The sequence below is a fragment of the Neofelis nebulosa genome, chromosome 8 (genome assembly GCF_028018385.1).
Source record: "Neofelis nebulosa isolate mNeoNeb1 chromosome 8, mNeoNeb1.pri, whole genome shotgun sequence".
Lineage (NCBI taxonomy): Eukaryota > Metazoa > Chordata > Mammalia > Carnivora > Felidae > Neofelis > Neofelis nebulosa.
In genome coordinates, this window is record NC_080789.1 from 90,098,549 (window position 1) to 90,118,259 (window position 19,711).

At 36.7% G+C, this 19,711-nt stretch overlaps 1 protein-coding gene across 22 annotated transcripts in view; it reads right to left on the reverse strand.

The window, feature by feature from the left end:
• Nucleotides 1–19,711, reverse strand: part of PLEKHA5 (pleckstrin homology domain containing A5) — a 242,203-nt gene that overhangs the window by 104,484 nt on the left and 118,008 nt on the right. The window contains exon 1 of one of the 22 annotated variants that reach the window (XM_058743512.1): nucleotides 11,370–11,492. The exons of the other annotated variants lie outside the window; for them this stretch is intronic. Within the exon in view, the coding sequence (XP_058599495.1) occupies nucleotides 11,370–11,404 (35 nt within the window). The 5' untranslated portion in view covers nucleotides 11,405–11,492. Of the gene's footprint in view, nucleotides 1–11,369; nucleotides 11,493–19,711 lie in introns of those variants that run through there. 22 annotated transcript variants of the gene reach the window in all.

A 19,711-nucleotide genomic window follows, 5' to 3' on the forward strand; every position in this document is an offset into this window, starting at 1 on the left:
TCATTGACTGATTTTGCACAGTGAGGTGATTTTTTAGGAACATACTAATTGTGTTATAGCAAAATTGATTGTACCACTTAGTTCCAAACTAACATACGTCTATGCTGCAAAAAGTGCATTTTGAAGCTTTAATAGAAAAGATGCCATTTTAAAAATCCTTGCCAGAGATTTTTATGCTTGTCATGAACGAAAAGGAAGTACTGGAAAGGTATAATGTTACATACATTTGTGTTTCTAGTGGAATCCTTATAAAGCAGGGATAAAATTCAGGTCTTGATATAAGACATTCTTAAGATCACAGAACAAACTATTTCCCATCGTGTCTTTGAATTCTCTGTGGCATAGCAGAAGTCCTAACTTTAACAAATGTGATGCCCAGTATTTACCTACTCATACTTCCTGGCTTCTCTGATGTTTTATTTTTTTTTTAAGATTTTATTTTTTAAAAGATTATTTATTTATTTTGGGAGTGGGGAGCAGGCAGAGAGAGGGAGAGGGAGAGGGAGAGGGAGAGGGAGAGGGAGAGGGAGAGGGAGAGGGAGAGGGAGAGGGAGAGGGAGAGAAAGAATCCCAAGCAGGCTCTGCGCTGTCAGCACAGAGCCTAAAGCAGGGCTCAATTTCATGAACCATGAGATCATGACCTAAGTTGAAATCAAGAGTTGGATGCTTACATGCCTGAGTAAACCCCTTAAAGATTTTATTTTTTAGTAATCTCTACACTCAACATAGGGGCCCTAACCTGCAACCCCCCAAGATCAAGAGTCTGCATGCTCCATCCACACTGACTGAGCCAGGCAGCAGCCCTTGTCTGTGCTGGTTTAATGTCTAGGTCTAGACTAGTGGATCTCAACTGGGAGTGATTTTATTTCCCAGGGGACATTTGGAAATGTCTGGTAATATTTTTGAATGTCACAAGTGGGACTGGTATCTTGTGGGTAGAGTCCAGGATGCTGCTAAATGTCTTACAATGCACAGGCAAGATTTCCACAGGAAAAAAGTATGGAGCCCAAAATGCCAATAGTGTGAGGTTATGTAAGCCTATGCTAGACCATCATAGCCTTCTAACAATTAACTCTGCTGAATACGCCACATTTACTATTTCTTTGTGTTTCTGTATTTCTCTAGAGACAACAGAGGCAGCAGGAAATAACAGCAATTGAGAGCACAGGTTCTGGTATCAGGCCACCTAGGCTTAAATCCCAGCTCCCTGACTCATTAGCTAGGTATCTAAATTACTTTAACTTTCCATGCCTCAGTTTCCTTAACTTAGTACCAGTAACTGTATCAAGGTTGGTTATTTTTTTCAGAGTTGCTCTAGGCACCGGGGATAGCAGTGAACAAAACATAAAAATCTTTGCCCTCATGAAACTTACTTTATAGTGGAGACGTTTATGAGGATTAAAAGAGTGAGCGGTATAAACATGGCCTGGGACAGAGTAAGTCCTCCATAAGTGTTGGCTTATATTTATTGTGAACAACAGGACTTTCAGCATGTCATTGTCATTAAATTACTGGTCAGTCAACTGTTTATGTTAAAAGTTTAAAATAGTACCCACCTAGTAGCCCCCTCTCACCCATGGTTTTCCGCTTTCTGTGTTTCAGTTACCCATGGGTCAACTGCAGTGATGACCCTTTTGACCTATCCTCAGAAGGCCACTGGTAGCCTCATGCTGTGTCATAATAGGCATTTTATCATCTCACATCATCAAAAGAACAAGGGTGAGTACAGAACAAAATATTTTGAAATCATATTCATATGACTTTTACTACAGTAGACTATAGTTCTATTTTATTATTAGTTATAGTTGTTAATCTCTTACTGTGCCTAATTTATAAATTAAGCTTTACCATAGGTATGCATGTATAGGAAAAAACATAGTATATATAGGATTTGGTACTATTTGTGCAATCAGGCATCCACTGCTGGGGGTAGGGGGTGTCTTAGAATGTATCCTCTGCAGATAAGGGGCTACTGTACTCAGTATTTACTGTAAAAGAATAAAGTTGTAATCTCTCTTGGTTTTCATGCTTCTGGTAAAGATACCTGCCCTTAATATGTCAAAAAGACAGAGGAGAAAAGTAATTCTAATACAAAAGTTCCAAAGAAAGATTAGCTGTGTTTTTATGCTAGCAAAGGCAGGATGTGAGAAGGTTCTTAAATAGTGACAAGCAACACTTAAAAAAGAAAAAAAAAAAATGGACTCAGCTATTCTGGAGAGTTCAGGACCAAAGAAAATAGGGCATATTCACTAGCTTAATCTGAGGATCATGCTCTATTAGGAGTCCAGATAAAAAGGTTGAATCAATTCCATTTTCAGGAAAATATCAAGAAATTGACCAACAGCAACACAAATTACTTGTTTTCTGGCATTATGCCTTCTTCACTATTTATTACCAGACATGTAATCATTTACTAAACTAGAAGACCAAATGCAAGACCTGCTTATTTAGAGCCTCTATGGAAATACTTCGTTCAATATTAATTTAGTTTTAAAAGATCTTAAGATGAATAAATGAGTGTGTGTAAAACATTGTGTCTCTATCAGATTATATAAATAACAAATTAAAAAAGACATGTCTGCTGGAGATGGAATATACTTACTACTCTACCTTATTTCTTTTCAAACCTTGTATTTATGAACCAAATAATGCATCATGTAGGTAACTGTACTAGAAAATCTGGGTGAAGCTGTACCATTTTAAGCAGTACTGAGCTTTCTAGCAGCCTACATGAACAGGGAAAGTTGATAAACTACATTACTCCTTATAGCCTCGTTGTGAAAACAGCAATTCACTGGGTTTGAGTCAACTCTCAGTGACAGGTGCTTTTATATGAAGAATAATTTAAACTACATGGCAGCACACTGAAGATAGGGGAAGCTGGTATTGTGTCCCTTTCCAGGGTCATTGGAACAAGGCATTTTGTGTTCAGTCCACATTGCTAGTCTTCCCTCAGCAGAACACTTTTAAGGGAAGATGCCAATGACATTGCTAAAGAAATACCTCCCTCCATGCACTAAGTACATGCATAAAATGCACAAAATTGCACATTTCATATACAAACCCCAATAGGGGTTTAGAAAGACAGAGGGGGAAAAAAAGATTTAAAAATCAGTTGCTATTGGGTTGTAAAAGTTCTTTATATATTTTGGGTATTAACTCCTTATCAAATATATGATTTGCAAATATTTCCTCTCACCTGGTAGACTGCCATTTTTTTAAATTTTTATTTATTTTTTGAGGTATAGAGTGCTTAGGGGAAGTGGGGGCGGAGATTAAGAAAGAGAGGGTGGGGGGGGGGAAGGAGAGAGAGAGAGAGAGAGAGAGAGAGAGAATATGAATCCTAAGCAGGCTCTGCATCATCAGCTCAGAGCCTGATGCAGGACTCAAACCCACAAACTGTGAGATTGTGACCTGAGCTGAAACCAAAAGTCAGATGCTTGACTGTCTGAGCCACCCAGGCACCCCTGTTATATTGCTTTTTCATTTTGTTGTGCAAATGCTTTTTAGTTTGATTTAGTCCCACTATTTTTGCTTTTGTTGCCAGAATTTTTTTTTAATGTTTTCGCCAACTAACAGCAATGTTCTGGATATTTATTAGTATTGCAATTTTCTCCTATGGGAATACTTATTTGTGTGTGTGTGTGTGTGTGTATGAGTTTCAACGCTTTTGTATCATGCATAATTTCAATGACTGCTTAATACATAAAATCTATTGTTTTTTAAGAAATAAATATCAAAACTGCTATTAACATTGTCAATAACAACCAATATAATTCTTCTGAGTAATAATACATTAGACAAAGTAAGCTTTAGTAGTGTTTTATATGTGTAACTGTGGCAATACAGTGAAAATTTATCTACTGTGCACAAAAAATATGTGGTTTTAGAAAACTATTCCACAGAAGAGATTTTGGTTGTCTCTTACTAAACTCAGATGCAAACCCGTTTATATGATTTGCTCTGAATCATGTGTTTCCCTTATGGGGAAGAAAGAAGGATTTAATTTAGTATAAGAAAAACAGGGTATCATAGAGGTTTGGCAACGAAGCCAGTACCATGACTTGGATTTTTACAAGGGCTCAACGCATAAAAGGTGCCACATATTCACAATGTTGTTAGAAGGGAGCAAGGTGGAAGAGGTGTGGGAACTACGGAGGCTATTTATTTCCCAAATTAGTCTGAAAGCTGTAGAGCAAACAGCTCATATGTGTATTTATGACTCTTTTGTTTTTAGTATCCTTCTATTTAACACAAAATGGAGTATTGTACATTCTCAATTTGTCCTTGGTTTCAGTATACTATTAGACAATAACACTCTCCAGATTATTCTAAAATTGAAGAGCTTTTATTGCTAGAAATCATACAGCCTTATCACTATGAGACTCAAAGAGTCTCAAATTAGGTTCTGAAAACATGTTTGTAGTTGTGACTTAGTTATTAAATTGGTTCTAAGGTAGTTCAGAGAAATTTTAAAAATACTGTTACATGTTAAATTTGTTAATGTTTTATACAGATAACTATTTTATTTTTCTTTTAATAAAAAGGAGAAAATGTTATGTCGAAATCTGACTACCACAATGACTATGTCTGCAATTTATTTTTAAAATGCAAATATGTTGGCATGGAAAACTGTGCCCACAGTTAAAGGCAATGTTTTAAGAACAAGAGAAACACACTATAAGTGCCCTGCCTTTTCTTGAGACTCAATTCTTGAACCTTATGTGAAGAGATAACCACTGAGTTAGCAGTCTAAAAGAGTGTAATTTTTTTTTTTTTTTTGCAAAACATGAAAAGTATATGTTTCCTTTCCCCGCATTTCTTCTAAATGCCATTTGCCTTTAACTTAAGAACTAACTGCTTCCAGACATCCTGCTCAAACCTCAGTGATTCATTTACCCACCATCTCCTTAAGGTCTTAACTCTTTCTCTCCTTTCTCCTCTCATCATTTAGCAAATGGATCATCTCCCATTTCTGGGGGGTTAAAAAGAAAGGATTTCTTAGGTGCGAGTACCTCATTGATCCTCACTCTCAGCAAAAAGTATCAAAATTATCACCTTGATCATCGCTACCACTTGAGCAGGACAGTGAGTGCTGCTCACACACTCAGCTGTCACACCTGTGGTTAAAATGTGACAACCGATCCTCACATAGACCCTCTGAGGTTACTATCTTCACTTTACAAAATGCATACACTGAGGCTCACAGGATTCACAAAGCTATCAGAAGTCACACAGTGACAAGGCGAGGAAGAGGCAGCCCCAAGGCCTGAGCTGTGTCCTTTTCAGATCCCCAACTTTCAATAGCTGCCCCTGCCTTGAATCTTATCTCAGCCAATGAGACTTTTCAGTTCTGCCCTCCATCTTCTGTGTTTCTGCCCAATGGTACTAAAACACAACACAACATAACACAACACTGTACTTTCCTCAGAGGTCCTTCCCTTTTTCCACAGACCAGTGACACACAGCCTCCTTTGCTGCTCATCTTGTCTCCTTCTGCCTCACTGCCTGGCATCACTCCAAGACCACATCTATCTGAAGCAGAATAATGAAACCTTCCCAGTTCCAATTTAATTTTAGATTCCCTATCTCTTTTCCATCTTCCTATTCTCTAAGGCTTCAGAATCATTTTCCAGTCTTAGATGCTCAGATAAAATTATCACAGCATAATCATAAACACTGCCTCACATTCCCAATTACAGGTACCAAAGAATTTAAGTACAAATAACTGTAAAGCATGGGTTTACAAAAGCACCCAACAGGACCTGAGTATCTTGTTTTTCCCAGTAGGAAAATATGAACACGATGTAATGCTGTAAGTATAAATATGAAAACATTATTATAGGCTAGGAACAATAAAGACAAAAAATTGAAAATATTAGGCTCACATACAAATTCATTTGTTTTACTTCTGGGTTATTTGTAGATAATTTCTAATCCAGCTTTTCAACAAAACCTTAAATAACACCAACATGTTCATTTACAATCTATAAATACTTTTTAACAGATTTAAATAATTTTTGAAGTAACATCAAGAATAATTCAATTAACTCCATGCTAGTTATAGACAAAATGTGTCTATCACATTAAGAATTGCTACATATCCTGAGTGTTATGGCACCATTACCTTTTAGAACACTTGATACAAAACACTTGAATTACAAAACACATTATAGGCAAAAATACCTAAAATAATTTAGGTAATTCTTTCACTTGTAAGTCATCTGAGTGACTCTTAAGGAGCTTTTAAATGGCAAGGTTAAATGGCACTTAATGGTGAGAACAGAAATAGGATTCTTCAAATATACGCACTAATCCACCAAAGTAATTTCCTGTCAAACATTCAAGAATCAGGTGACATTTCTGGCTGTCACCCACACATCACCCTAGAGAACACACAACTAAAGACATCTCCATCACTGCCCTTGTTTAGGCTCTTATCTCCCCAAGAGTCTTTTAACAACATTCAAATTCACCTCATTTTAACTAGGCTTTCTCCTATTTAGAGCATCCTCCTCACTGAGCCTTAAATTCTTTTTTGAACTAAAACACAAACAACAATAATAAACCCTATGCAATAGGACTTTTAAAAGAAAAAAGTACTTGGTAGCACAAATACACATTACCTGGACCTAACTAAGTTCTCACTAAATAGCAGCTAAACTTGAATGTTCTAGGAGAGATTTCTTGAAAAGTAAAATGATGTCACTTCCTTGCTTTACAAAGTTGCTGGCTCTCTGCTCCTTTTTCTTCTTTTGAAAAAATGTTTATTTCTGAGAGAGACAGAGAGAGTGCGTGTGCACGTGTGCGGGAGAGTGCATGCAGGGGTGGGGCAGTGAGAAAGAGGGAGACAGGATCTGAAGCAGACTCTGTGCTGACAGCAGAGAGCCCTACATAGGGCTTGAACCCATGAACTGTGAGATCATGACCTGCACTGAGGCCACACACTTATCTGAGCCACCCAGGAGTTCCTCTCTGCTCTGTCTTAAATACAAAGTACAATGGTTTGTATAGGACTATAATTTAATGAATGAGGAACCTGATAATTTGACCTGAGGTTAAAGTTTACTGTTGAATCACCTATGCAAAAAGCAACTGTAATACCACACATAGGAACAAAAAAATGATCATAGGGTATATTAAAGTAGTTTAATTTTTTAAAAAAATTTTTGAATATTTATTTTTGAGAGAGAGAGAGAGAGAGAGAGAGAAAGCATGAGCAGGGGAGGGGCAGAGAGAGAGGGAGACAGAATTTGAAGCAAGTTCTGGGCTCTGAGCTGTCAGCACAGAGCCAGAAGCAGGGCTTGAACTTACAAACTGGGAGATCACAGACCACAAGATCATGACCTGAGCCAAAGTCAGACACTTAACCGGCTGAGCCACCCAGGTGTCCCTATAGTTTAAAAGAATACTTATTTGAAAAATTAGAGTCACTTGTATAAAAAAGTTTTATTTACAGAAGTCTAATGGAGTTTTAAAATAAAACTAAGCAGAACTCCAACTCAGAAACATTTCAGTAGTCAGAATATTCTTGGGGTGCCCTGTGTGGCTCAGTCAGTTAGGCATCTGAATCTTGATCTTTACTCAGGTCAGATCTCCCAGTTCGTGAGACTGAGCCCCATGTTGGGCTCAGCACTGACACTGCGACAGTGTGGAGCCCGCTTGAGTATTTTCTCTCTCTCTCCTCGCTGCTCCTCCCCTGCTCTCATGTGTTCTCTCTCTCTCTCAAAATAAATAAACTTTTTTTTTTTTTTAACCATTTTATTTTTTTGAGAGAGACAGAGTGTGAGTGGGGGAGGGGTAAAGAGAGAGGCAGACGCAGAATCCGAAGCAGGCTGCAGGCTCCAAGCTGTCAGCACAGAGCCCGATGCAGGGCCTGAACTCATGAACTGTGAGATCGTGACCTGAGCCGAAGTTAGACGCTTAACCTACTGAGCCACCCAGGAGCTCCAATAAACTTAAAAAAAAAAAAAAGAATATTCTTAGCATTTAAATGCAATAATGTGGCATTCAATGCCATACTCAATATATATAAACATAGAATTGCATTAATTCAGACAACTCTACTACTTGCTAATGAATGCTAATTACTAATGTTTTATTGTAACATGCATTAAATAGAAGTTTACTACCATTGGTAAGGAAGCAAACAACAAATTAGAAAAAGTTGAATTTAAGCACTATTTCTTCTATGTGTGGTCATATACCACTTTAAAAAGTTAATCTAACTCTAACCTACACATAAAGAACCACATGATTTCAAAAAAGATCCAGTTATTTTACTGTAGGTGAAGAATTCTTCCCAATAGTCAAACTGACAGAATAGCTCAATTCAAACAGGAAAAAAATCAGTAATTACTGAATTTTACTCTTCTTCACTGCAGTGTTTCATCATTTTAATACTACAAGAGCTTTATCTGAGCAATCACCTCAAGAACAAAAAGGTAGTTACTACTACCCAGTCAAATGATACTTCTATGAAACAAAGATTTTATAAACAACAACAAAAGGTAGCTTTTCTTCCAAAATGGCTATATTTTTGTGTAACTTAAATACTTCATTCAATATGACACAGGCACTGGTGACACAGCCTTAATGATAATATAAATAAAGAAACAGGAAGAGTAATATAACCATAATCAAAATATAAAGGGGAGACCAATTAGGGATTGATCTTGCTTAGAAGGGAAAGAGCAGGGAAGATGTCACAGAAATGGGTGCCATTTGAACTGAGCTTCAGGATCAGCAAGAGTAGTCAGTCACATGTGGTGAGAGTGTAGCACATACTGAAAAGAGGGGATACAGAAATGGGGCAGAAAATCTAGGCTTTGAGTAACAACACACTTACACATAAAACATTTAGCATATACGTTTCGAAGCAATGTATTTCCTCTACTCCTAGGAGCAAATATATTTTTTATAACTCTGAAAAGGTTCAACGCACTTGTGACGCACACAGCACTTAATTAAGGCTCCATTTAGTCAACAAATTATTATCCCTGAGTACCGAGAAATTTCTCACGTACAGATGAGGTGGGAGAGAAATCTGACCCAGAATAGCAGGGGTAAGGCTCACTTCCTACAATAGAGATAGATACAATAAGTCGAGCCACCAATGAAATCCAGTGGCCACTGCTGGCTATGGACTTGGAAGGTACTGTACTCCCGAGATACAGTTCCTTCTAACAGAGTACAGGTCATGGTTTGCTAACTAGTAAGTTTGCATTATCAGAGTGAAAATGAAATCTCTCCAATACAAAGATCAAGGGGGTCTCCTCATTCATTTAACTTGCTTAATCAATTCATTTACTCATAGTCAAATATTTATTAGGCATCGATTATGCGCAAGATTTTGTACTGTATGCCCCTAGAAAACAAAAATACAGTTTAATACTATTAGTAACTTCAAGAATATGATTTCATCTGAGTTTTACTATGCTAAATTTCAAACTTAAAGAATGGCGCAATTGTATTTTTCCATCAGGCTTCAATACTGATGGAAAGAGTTCCTTAAAGCATACCTATTCATTAGAAAACAGACAAGTACTTTATTCTCTACTGCTTTAGATTTCAGTAAAACTTTTATGTCAGTTTCAGGTTATTTCCCCCTGCAGTTCTGCTCATCTTCCCCTGACCCCTCCTTTTTGGCCAGATTTAATTTCCTGTTCATACAAAGAAGTTTAAGTAACTTCCCTTCAACTTTAGTAGCATTTAGGCCAATGACCTCTGATGTCATAACGCCTCAAAAACATCTTTGTTTAATATGTATACTGAATATATTATAATTCATTGTGACTACTGTAACTTTCTGATTAAGTTTAACACACAGGCTATTTCAAAAACATGTTAAAATATTTTAAGTGGATTCAAGATAAAATTTTAAAGGGAATAAAAATATTCATGAGTGCTCCATATACTTAAATTTTCTGGCTTTGGGCAGAATTTTCAGCTTCCAGCTGAAAATCTTGCAACTCAAGGGAAAAACTGTGAATTGTGAATTAAGGCCGTCAAATCAAATAAAATGAACTTGAGACCCTACTTCTGTATTTCTCTGCTTCCAAATATAGAAGTATAATGTACTAGGAGTCATGTATGAGGCAGTTATTGCAAATTCCTCAAGTCTGGTATTTTTGCACATTCACAAATAAAAAGATGACGTAGATAATTTCCTTTCAATACTTACGTAATTCACACAAAAATGTGTACAAGGAGTCTTATTCTTTGTTTCAGTAAATTGATGTGAAAATATTTAAAATATTAAGAATTTCCATATTGCTCTTGCTTCAACTAGACTTAAAAACCAGATGGTGCCTGTTCTTTAAGAGTAAACTTTATTGGAAAATTCTTCTAAAAAAACCTTGAAATCACAAGGCTGCTACTAAACCCGCATAAAAAGAATTATACCAGAAATGGCAAAATGTAAAAAAGTAAAAGACTTTAAAGGCTTCAGTTTTTACTATATAAATAGTATGATATTAAAATATTACTCATCTCCTCACAGTGGATAAGAGAATTATAAGCAAAATAGCTACAGACAAAAAAAGTCTTGCCCAACCTAATCTACTCCTTAAATTAATGGTTTCAAAACAAGTAAATCAATATACATAGTGAAATTCAAAGAAGCATGAATATTGTTAGTAAGAAATAAATCTTTAAAGACATGTTGCCCAGCCTTTATAGCCAATTGCAGTAGTAACTTTGTTTCTTTAAATGCCAAAATACTGTCTATAATAATTTCCTACCATTATATTGCTTTCAAATTTTAGGTTAATGAAGATTCCTGTTTCGAATCACATTACTGAAACAGACCAAATAATTAAAAACTTAAATAAATAGAAGCAGCTTCAACCAACTGTTAATTAGTTTAAGCTAGTATTAATATACATGCTAATAAAAACATTATGTAATGAATACTGTTAACATCTCCACAGGAATTTCTGAGAATTGTTCATTTAGTTCTCTTTAAGGAACAAAAAAATATATACAAGCTTCTCTTCCAAGTAAGTTAAAAAATAGACAAGATAAACCTAAAAATTTTAATGAAAATTATTGGGCTTTAAAGCAACATGCAACCACTACATGTTTATGTAGTTTAAAGTTAAGGACAGACTAAGAGGAAGATTACATTTTAAAATACCCAAGTCATTTGAAAACCTAATGATGTACAGTATTTACATTGTTAAAAAAAATACAACACTTTGGTTATAGAAATATTTATGTCAATTTTTTACACTAGGCACTGTGCCTGGCACTAGGGCTACAAAGATTATTTACCACAGGATTGTGAGCGGAGAAAAAAGTCCTAACTAATGCTCATTTAGCCATGACTTATTTATTATTAATACATAAAAGTAACAAGAAATACTCACCAGCCTTCATCAAAATCACATTTGTGAACAGACATTCAACTATAGCCAAAAAGGATACGGGAATAAAAATCAGACTCCACTCCTTTTGTCTTTGAGCTGCTCCCAAATGAACACTGTAGGGACGAAGCACTAAGGAAATGCACTGTGGCTGTCAGGCTGGTCTGCCACTCTGCAAGTCTGACACCAGACTGACGTCACGCACCAACATGTCAAATGCAGCCACAAATTCAGGCAGCTTCTCCAGGAGGAAGCTGTTGTGATTATGCATGCCTTCCAGCCATAAGAGTGAAATGATTTCAATTCTCTTTAAAGTTGACATACATCATAGGGTAAAATATCAGCATATATGGTTACAAACAGCTCTTGAAGAAAACATGCCGTCAGTAATTTTAAATAACCTTAGCTCAAAATAAATAGACATTTCCTGTTAAAACTGTAAGCATACCAATTTAAACGACTCCTCTAAAAACATTTTTTGTTGTTGTTTCCAAAGTTGATACATACTTATTTCAAAAATTCAAGCAATAAAAAGGCATAAAGAAAGCTAAAATTACCTGGTGTTCCACTACCCAAAAATGATAATAGCTGCTTAGATTTATTGATCATTTACTATGTCAATCACTTTATAAACTCATCTGAGCCTCATAACCCAACAATAGAAGTTCTTCATTTTACTAAAGAATGTGAGACCCCAGAATAGTTATGGAACAGTGCTATTAGGCGACAGAGCAGGACTCAAACCCAGATAGAGTGTCTCTACAGCCTATGTATTTGATCACTAAATTATATTATCTAGCAGTCAAGATACCAATTGTTTAAATTCTGGTAGACCAGAGTTTGTATACGTACACAGATTTCAATATAAGAAAATCAAACTACATATGTTGTTTGCAACCTACTTTTTTCATTCAACAATATGCCACGGACAGTTTCCCATGTCAATAAATATACTCTTAACTCTTCCTTTTTTGATGGCTGCCCATCATAATTATGCAAACCTGATTCCTACAGAACACTTTATTATTAATTTTTTATTATTATAAACAGTAATATTAACTGTCCAGACATCTTCGTGTTTTCTTGTGTTTAGCCACACAGGATAATTCTTAGAAGTGGGGCAAACAGGTCAAACTATGTGCGTACTTTCAACATTTACATGTTTCGTCCTCCAAAAAGGGGTAACAATATGTATTTGTATTTCAATGCATTAGGTTTCTCCTTTCCCCACAAACTGGGTATTGACAATTACTTTTCTTCTTTCCAAACCTAATAGAATATACAAACAATCACACAGTTCTAATTGTGTGTGCTTGTGTTTTAACTGCAAGTGAGGTCAAGTCTTTTCTTTGTATGCCCATCCTCACAGGAGGCGGTCCAGCTTCCTGGTCACAAGCACCTGGCCATGGAGTCAGAGACAGTAGTCAAGCTCTTTTTCTGGGCACAGGCAAATTACTTTGCTTCTCTATGCTTCCATTCCCTTATATAGAAAATACAGATAACAATTTAATCTTCATGGGATTTTTGTGAGAATTATATGAGGAAAATCGTCCCAAGCAACTGGAACAGTGCTTACCACAAAGTAAGTGTTTAATTGTTATCTTATATTTAATGACCGACCATATTTGTTCTGCATTTCATACCCTTCGCCCAAAATGGGGATTTCTTAACGGAGTACATGAACACACCATTTTATAAAACATGTTGTAAATACCTTGTTAGAGTGCTAATGACATAAAAATGTTCAGTGACCTTAGTTGTGAGTTGTCTTACAACTAAATCTAGAGTGTAACGTAATTGGCGCTGAAAACACTCCTTTCATATGAAACTGCTACAGCAAAAATTAAAAATAACATCTCAAGTTGAGAAAACAAAATTGTTTCATCATGTAGCTTGAAATATAGACAAGCAAGCCAACACAGTTTGCTATAACCAGAAGGGTTTGCATATGTTTTAGAAAAGTAGTGATTCACGATCTTTCCCATTTTTTCAAAGTGAAGGTTTTGCTGGTCTCAATTAAATTTAAATTTTTCACACAAAGAAAGAAAACAAAACCCATTCTTGAAAACATCAAAGTCAACCACTTTTCTCACAGTGCTGAAAAGTTCTATAGCCCCTTTTAAATGACACAAATAGTAACAACCTATAAACAAAAAATATATGGAGATTGAAATGTATTAAACTTATAGTCCTACTCCCAAACCAAACAATGTATTATTATTATATAATAAAGCCTTCAACTATTCTCATTATCAGGCTACTTATAACAAAACATCTCTAAAAATGCTGAGAAGAAAGTTTTATATTATTCTAGCAGATTTGGTTTAGATGTATTCATTGTTGTATATGCTATAAAATTATCCTATGCAATGGCAAACATTTCTGTAACATGTTTGTAGAATCACAGTGGCATGGTGGTTCTGCATATGGCTGCCAGGGGGAAAACAATAATAATGCAGCAGCAGAGATCTGTCAAGATTCTGGAAGATTAACAGGAATACTGAGAACTAACAAATCGACCAAGTGTTTGGTTTATGAAGTTGCCAGCACCCTGTGCAATTTCTCTAGAACCTGGGAAGCTTGGCTTCCCCCTGCCCCAATCACAGCTTACAGAAGGACTTCCACAGGGATAAAGAGGGAAAAAGGTCCCTCCTCTTAAGGCCATAACAGCGTAGAACTGACAGTTTAATAGGGAAAAGAGAGCTGTAAACAGATCATTATACCATAACCTGATTTGCAGAGCACAGAAGAGGAAGTGGCTAAATGCCTGGGGGAATCTGGAAAAGGCTTAACAAAGTAAATGACAGCTGGCCAAACTATTTCAAGAGGAGATTTCAGTTAGCGGTAGCAGTAGTTGTAAAAGTACAAATTTAAGATTAATCTAAATTTTACACTGGTGCCTAATTAACAGAGAAACTATTCATTTAAGGGGAAAAAATGCATACCAAAAAGGCAATTCTCCCAAATGCCTTATAAGATTCTGTCCTGCTTTTCCTAAATGTCAGTGATATCTAGTTTGGTTTTCTCAATTCTGCCCAAACCACATTTTAGAAAAGGAAGCTGAGGCAGACTGTGGATATATGTCCCACTACTATGTCAGAGGTAATAAACTTCTTTAAATCAGTAGGAAATCTTAAATCTCAATTAATCCTGACTCCCTTTTCATGTATCTCTATGCTATAGGGCATGACTCATAAAAAGCTACAGAAGAAAGTCCAACAAGAGTTTCCAAAACATTCGCCACCAAATAATGTGTTTCAGTATATTCTTTAGGGATGTTTGTGATAATGACTAAAGATTCAATTGTGAGGACTCTAATTTTTTCATTCAACTTCACTTCTCAGTGGCAATTAAAACTCTTGACTACTTACTTCTTGGAAATGTCACCCTTTATCTTAACTTATGTAACCTGGTTCCCAGCTGATGTGAGAACAAAGGCAAAAGAAAAAAATTAAATTTCCTTACAACTTACAGACCACTGACAAGTCCTTGATGTCAATACTTTGCTAAGGGCAGAGGTAACCTTGGCTTAACATTAGCCCAACCTCCAGGATCCTGTAAGTCTCTTTTAACATATAATAATTTCTTTGGAAACTTCCTTTATCTCTAACCACCCCCGCGCCCCCCCCCCCACCTCCCGCCCCAAGATAATGTTAGCAATCATCCTCCAAGCAAATGCCCATTTATATACATCTGAAGGATCTCATGATTAGACAGTAGCAAATGACGATTTCCTCTAAGGTCCTGGAAACCTTACTTCCAAATTCCTTAGGGATTTAACGCTATTCCTAACACTCTCCCAACTTGAACGTATATACTTGAAAGTATATAATCTGCCACCCCTCACAACCCCAGTGCACCTCTTTCTGCCCCTTGGGTCCTGTCCCCGTGCTTTAATAAAACCACACTTTTTACAAAGACGCCTCAAGAATTCTTTCTTGACCATTCACTTTCGAACCCCAACATTTTCTTATCACCAGCCTTCACTTTGCAAAACAAGCTTAATTCCAAACGACTCAAACCAGCACACAACTGTCTCCATAATTTGGTGCCAATTTACTCATCACTAACACCCAAAGGAGAAGTCCTCTTAATGGGTGAGAAACAAATCTAATCTCTTTTGCACATACTAATAGTGCTAAGTAACAAAGTACTCTAATGTTCTATCAGTTGATTACTGATTTTTAGTCAGTAATATAAATATATAGTCAGTATATAATATATACTTACAATATAAATTTTGGTCAGTAATATAAATCTTTCAGATCAGAAAAATCCTAGGACATTGAGAAGGCCACAAATGCTTGTTTCTGATGTGTGTTTTTTCCAACACCACTAAGCATTTAACTCAATTCTGACACCGTGTACCTGGAGACATGTTAGAACACACAGGTTAAGGGCTCTGTCCCACAAGACTTACTCCACTTTAGGTAACAATCTTTATTTTGTTTATTTATTTATTTTGAGAGAAAGAGAGAGTGTGAGTGGGGAGAGGGGTCGAGGGAGAGGGGGAGAGAATCTTAAGCAGGCTGCACAGAGCCCAACATGGGGCTGGATATCTCATGACCTGAGGAGAAATCAAGAGTCAGATGCTTAACTAACTGAGCCATCCAGGTGCCCCTAGATAACAATTTTTTTTTTATGTTTTATTTATTTTGAGAGAGAGAGATAAGGAGCAAGTGGGGGAGGAGCAGAGAGAGAGAGGAAGACCAGAATCCTCAATGTGGGGCTCAAACTGACAAACCGTGAGATCATGACCTGAGCTGAAGTGGGATGCTTAACCGACTGAGCCACCCAGGCGCCCCCCAAATATATTTCTTACATATATCACACTATTCATATGCAGTTACAAAAAAGTAAAGTAAGAATACCAACAGCCTCCTTTTGCTTTCTCCCAAATTTGCAAATTCATTTATCTTGGCACTATACCATATCTTCATGACTTAAAGAGAAACACCAAAGTGCACTAATTAGAAAAGTACATTAAAATTCGCAAATACGAGGATCTCTCTCAAATATCTTTATTAGCTTCTGTTAAAAGGCAGTAATCAGGTAGAGAGTGAATCAAACTCACAGAAATTAAACACTAACACCCAAAGATAGCCTGACAGAGATCCCAGGCCAACAACTTCTTCTAAACTTCTAAGTTTAGAAGATAACTTCTAAGTTTAGATGATAACTTCTAAGTTATCATCATTGAACACTGTGAAAATTAGTAATGGGAATCCTCACTAAAATGGAGTCAGGAGGTTTTGGCACTGGGCACCATGTCCTACTGTTACTAAACCATCTATCATTGCTGCTAACTCAGGATTTGAATGGGTAAGCCCTTGTGCACCGTGTGGCCAACTGCTCTGTTCCGGGGATCCTGAGGAGGCTGAACATATTGAAAGCATAGCTCCTGCTTGGGTTTGCCAACACTGTTGTCGAACAAACTCAAGACAAACCCGTTACAAGAGAAGGCAATAGCTCATAAGATGAGCGTTTGAAAAAGAGAAAGGGAGAAATTTATTTTAGATGCTGGCAGCCAGAGAAGGCGGCAGGCTCAAGCCATAACAACCACCTCTGCTGGCAATATGGACACCTAGATTTTTATAAGGAGAGGTTGGGAGCAGGGGTACATGCAAGGGAGTAGGCAGGGAACCTGTGATCATGGGTGAGAGGTGGTGAGGTCAGTGTGTGTTCTGCCCATGATCATGGGCCGGGAAAGGGTTGGGCTGAGTGTGGTTTTCTAGGCATTCTGCTGCTATCAGAGCTTTTCTGGCCTGGTGGCTGTAATGCTGTGGTCACTGCAAAATGTCTTCGTCAATGCCTCAAGAAAGTGTGACAAAAACAGAACAATAAGAAAAAAGAACAATGGGTTTCAGAGCATGAGTTGTGAAGTTGCCTTGTCTATTTCTGGTTTCACCTGTTAGGGTCTATAGTTTAAGCAAGAGGGCTCACTGACACTACCACTCCTGGTCAATTGCATACCCAACAGAAACAGATGGACTTGGCCTTGAAAGTAGACACTACTCTACTACTTCATTGGAGGAAGAGAGTCTTTCTTTATCTCCCTCCACTAACCCCAACAGCTCAGCCAATGAAAAGCTACTATACTTCCTACTCCTAGGTTGTTCCAATGGACTTTAGTTTATAACACTCTTCCCAACAAAGCATACCTCTCCTTTGTTGCCTGGTTTTTCTGCAGCTTGTTTGTCCTAGATTGCAATTTTTTTTAAATTCCAAAATAAACCCATTTTTTTTTTTTACTGGTAAAATAACTGGCAGCTTTTATTTTTAAAGTTAACAACACTGACATTAGCAGTTTTAGATATTCTCAACTTACTACCCAAGAAAAGGCCAAGCGTTGTTCTATGTTATCATCTTGGTTTTCTATTAGAGCTAAAATTTCACAACAAAGCAAATTCGGAAAAAGTGGAAGAGCCAAATGATTTAAGAATCAAATTAATCCATAAACACCTGCTTAGGAAGGGACCAATTATAATGAAAGTCCTTTGTACCACTAGGATCTTCTTCCCCAGGGAGTGGTAGCTATTAAAATATACTTGCTAACAGGACTCAGCCTTCTAATTTGAAAATGTCCAGTTCTTAGGTCATCAATTAACAAGTTTGGTCCTTGAAAGCCAGTTTAATAAGATGATGACTTAGCCATTTTATACTCCCTTTTATTTCATCTAATCCTTTCTAAATTCTTTCCACTTTTTGCGTGAGATTGATAGCCACAGTTCCTCCTTTGCGTGAGACTGATAGCCACAGTTCCTCCTTCTGGACTGTCATAACTTGTGTACCTCATCAGTTTATAGGATTTAGGTCCAGCTCAAATGTTGCATCCTGAGAAGTTTCCCTCAATCTCCCTCACTCGGATAGCGCCAGTATGTATCTGGAACAATTAGCATAACCAGTAAAATATTCAATCATGCATATTTACATCTCAAAGAATATGCCAATAGGGGTGTATATAAAATATTCTGCACAATAAACAGAAAGTGTATACCCATGGAGAGCAGACTGACTCTAGTAAGTTCATTTATATAAGCAAATACAAACCAAAGTGAAAGAATTTAAAAGGCAACAATGATAGGGCCATTAAAACTGATCATCTTTCTTCCCTTTTCCTATTATCATGTGACATATCAACTTCTCAGCTAAAAGTGAGATGTCTGGTTATATTTATATCTCCTTTGAATATGTGAACTCATCTCTGAAGACAATTTCACTTGATAGGAAAAAAAACCTGGATTTTGAGTGGTGAATTTAATGGGCTCTGGAATCTTTAACTACATTTTCACCTTAACCATTACAATTCTAGAAAAATTCCAAGTCAAAGTATATGTGTGCAAGAAACAAATGATGCTAACTTTCAATTTACTAATTTTGTACTTAAGTGTGCAATGGTAACTAATAGGAAATTGGAAGTACTTGTGTTTTATGAAAAATAATCTGAAATTCTAGCACAATAAAGAAATTCAGACTTAGGAACATGTTGATGACTATGAAATAATAAATCAACAACCAAGTTATAGGAGCAAGAAAATAAATATAAATTTAGCTAAGCTCTAGCTTCCTTGCCTAGGTTCTATTTCAACTCTGGATGAATACACATTTTTGAATGATAGTTTGTAACTTATATTCTATCTACATATCTATTGATTTTCATTCTGAAAGAAATTTTAAAATCTAACTGGTTTTCTACAGAGCCTGATTTACTAACAAAGCATCTATTATCCAAGTAACTAAGTCAATTCTACACTTGAACCATCTGCTTAGAAGACAGCCTGTTTTTGATGAAAGAATAAAATCAAACATATGACAATGTTACCAGTTTCATTATCATAAAAAGATAGTCTCAAAGAAACTATAATGGTTTTGTGAAAATAGAGGAAATTTCATTTAAAATGTCAGGAAGCCCTGAAAGGGGAGCTCTCATGCACTACCACTCACATCCCCAATAGGAGGAAGCTTACTTAAAAAAATTTTCTTTTAATGTTTTATTTATTGTGGCTTAGAAATTTTTCTTTTAATGTTTTATTTATTTTTGAGAGAGAGAGAGACAGAGTGTGAGCGGGAGGGGTAGAGAGAGAGGAAGACACAGAATCTGAAGTAGAATTCAGGCTCTTAGCTGTTAGCACAGAGCCCGATGCAGGGATTGAACCCACGAACAGTGAGATAATGACCTCAGCCAAAGTCAGGCTTAACTGACTGAGCCACCCAAGTGCCCAGGAAGAAGCTGACTTTACATGCCACAGCAGTACAAAGAATTTCTCCTTGCCCATCAACAGCTCAGCCAATGAGAAACTGCCACACTCAGCCAGTGAGAAGTTGTCACCACCCAGAATTCTTCA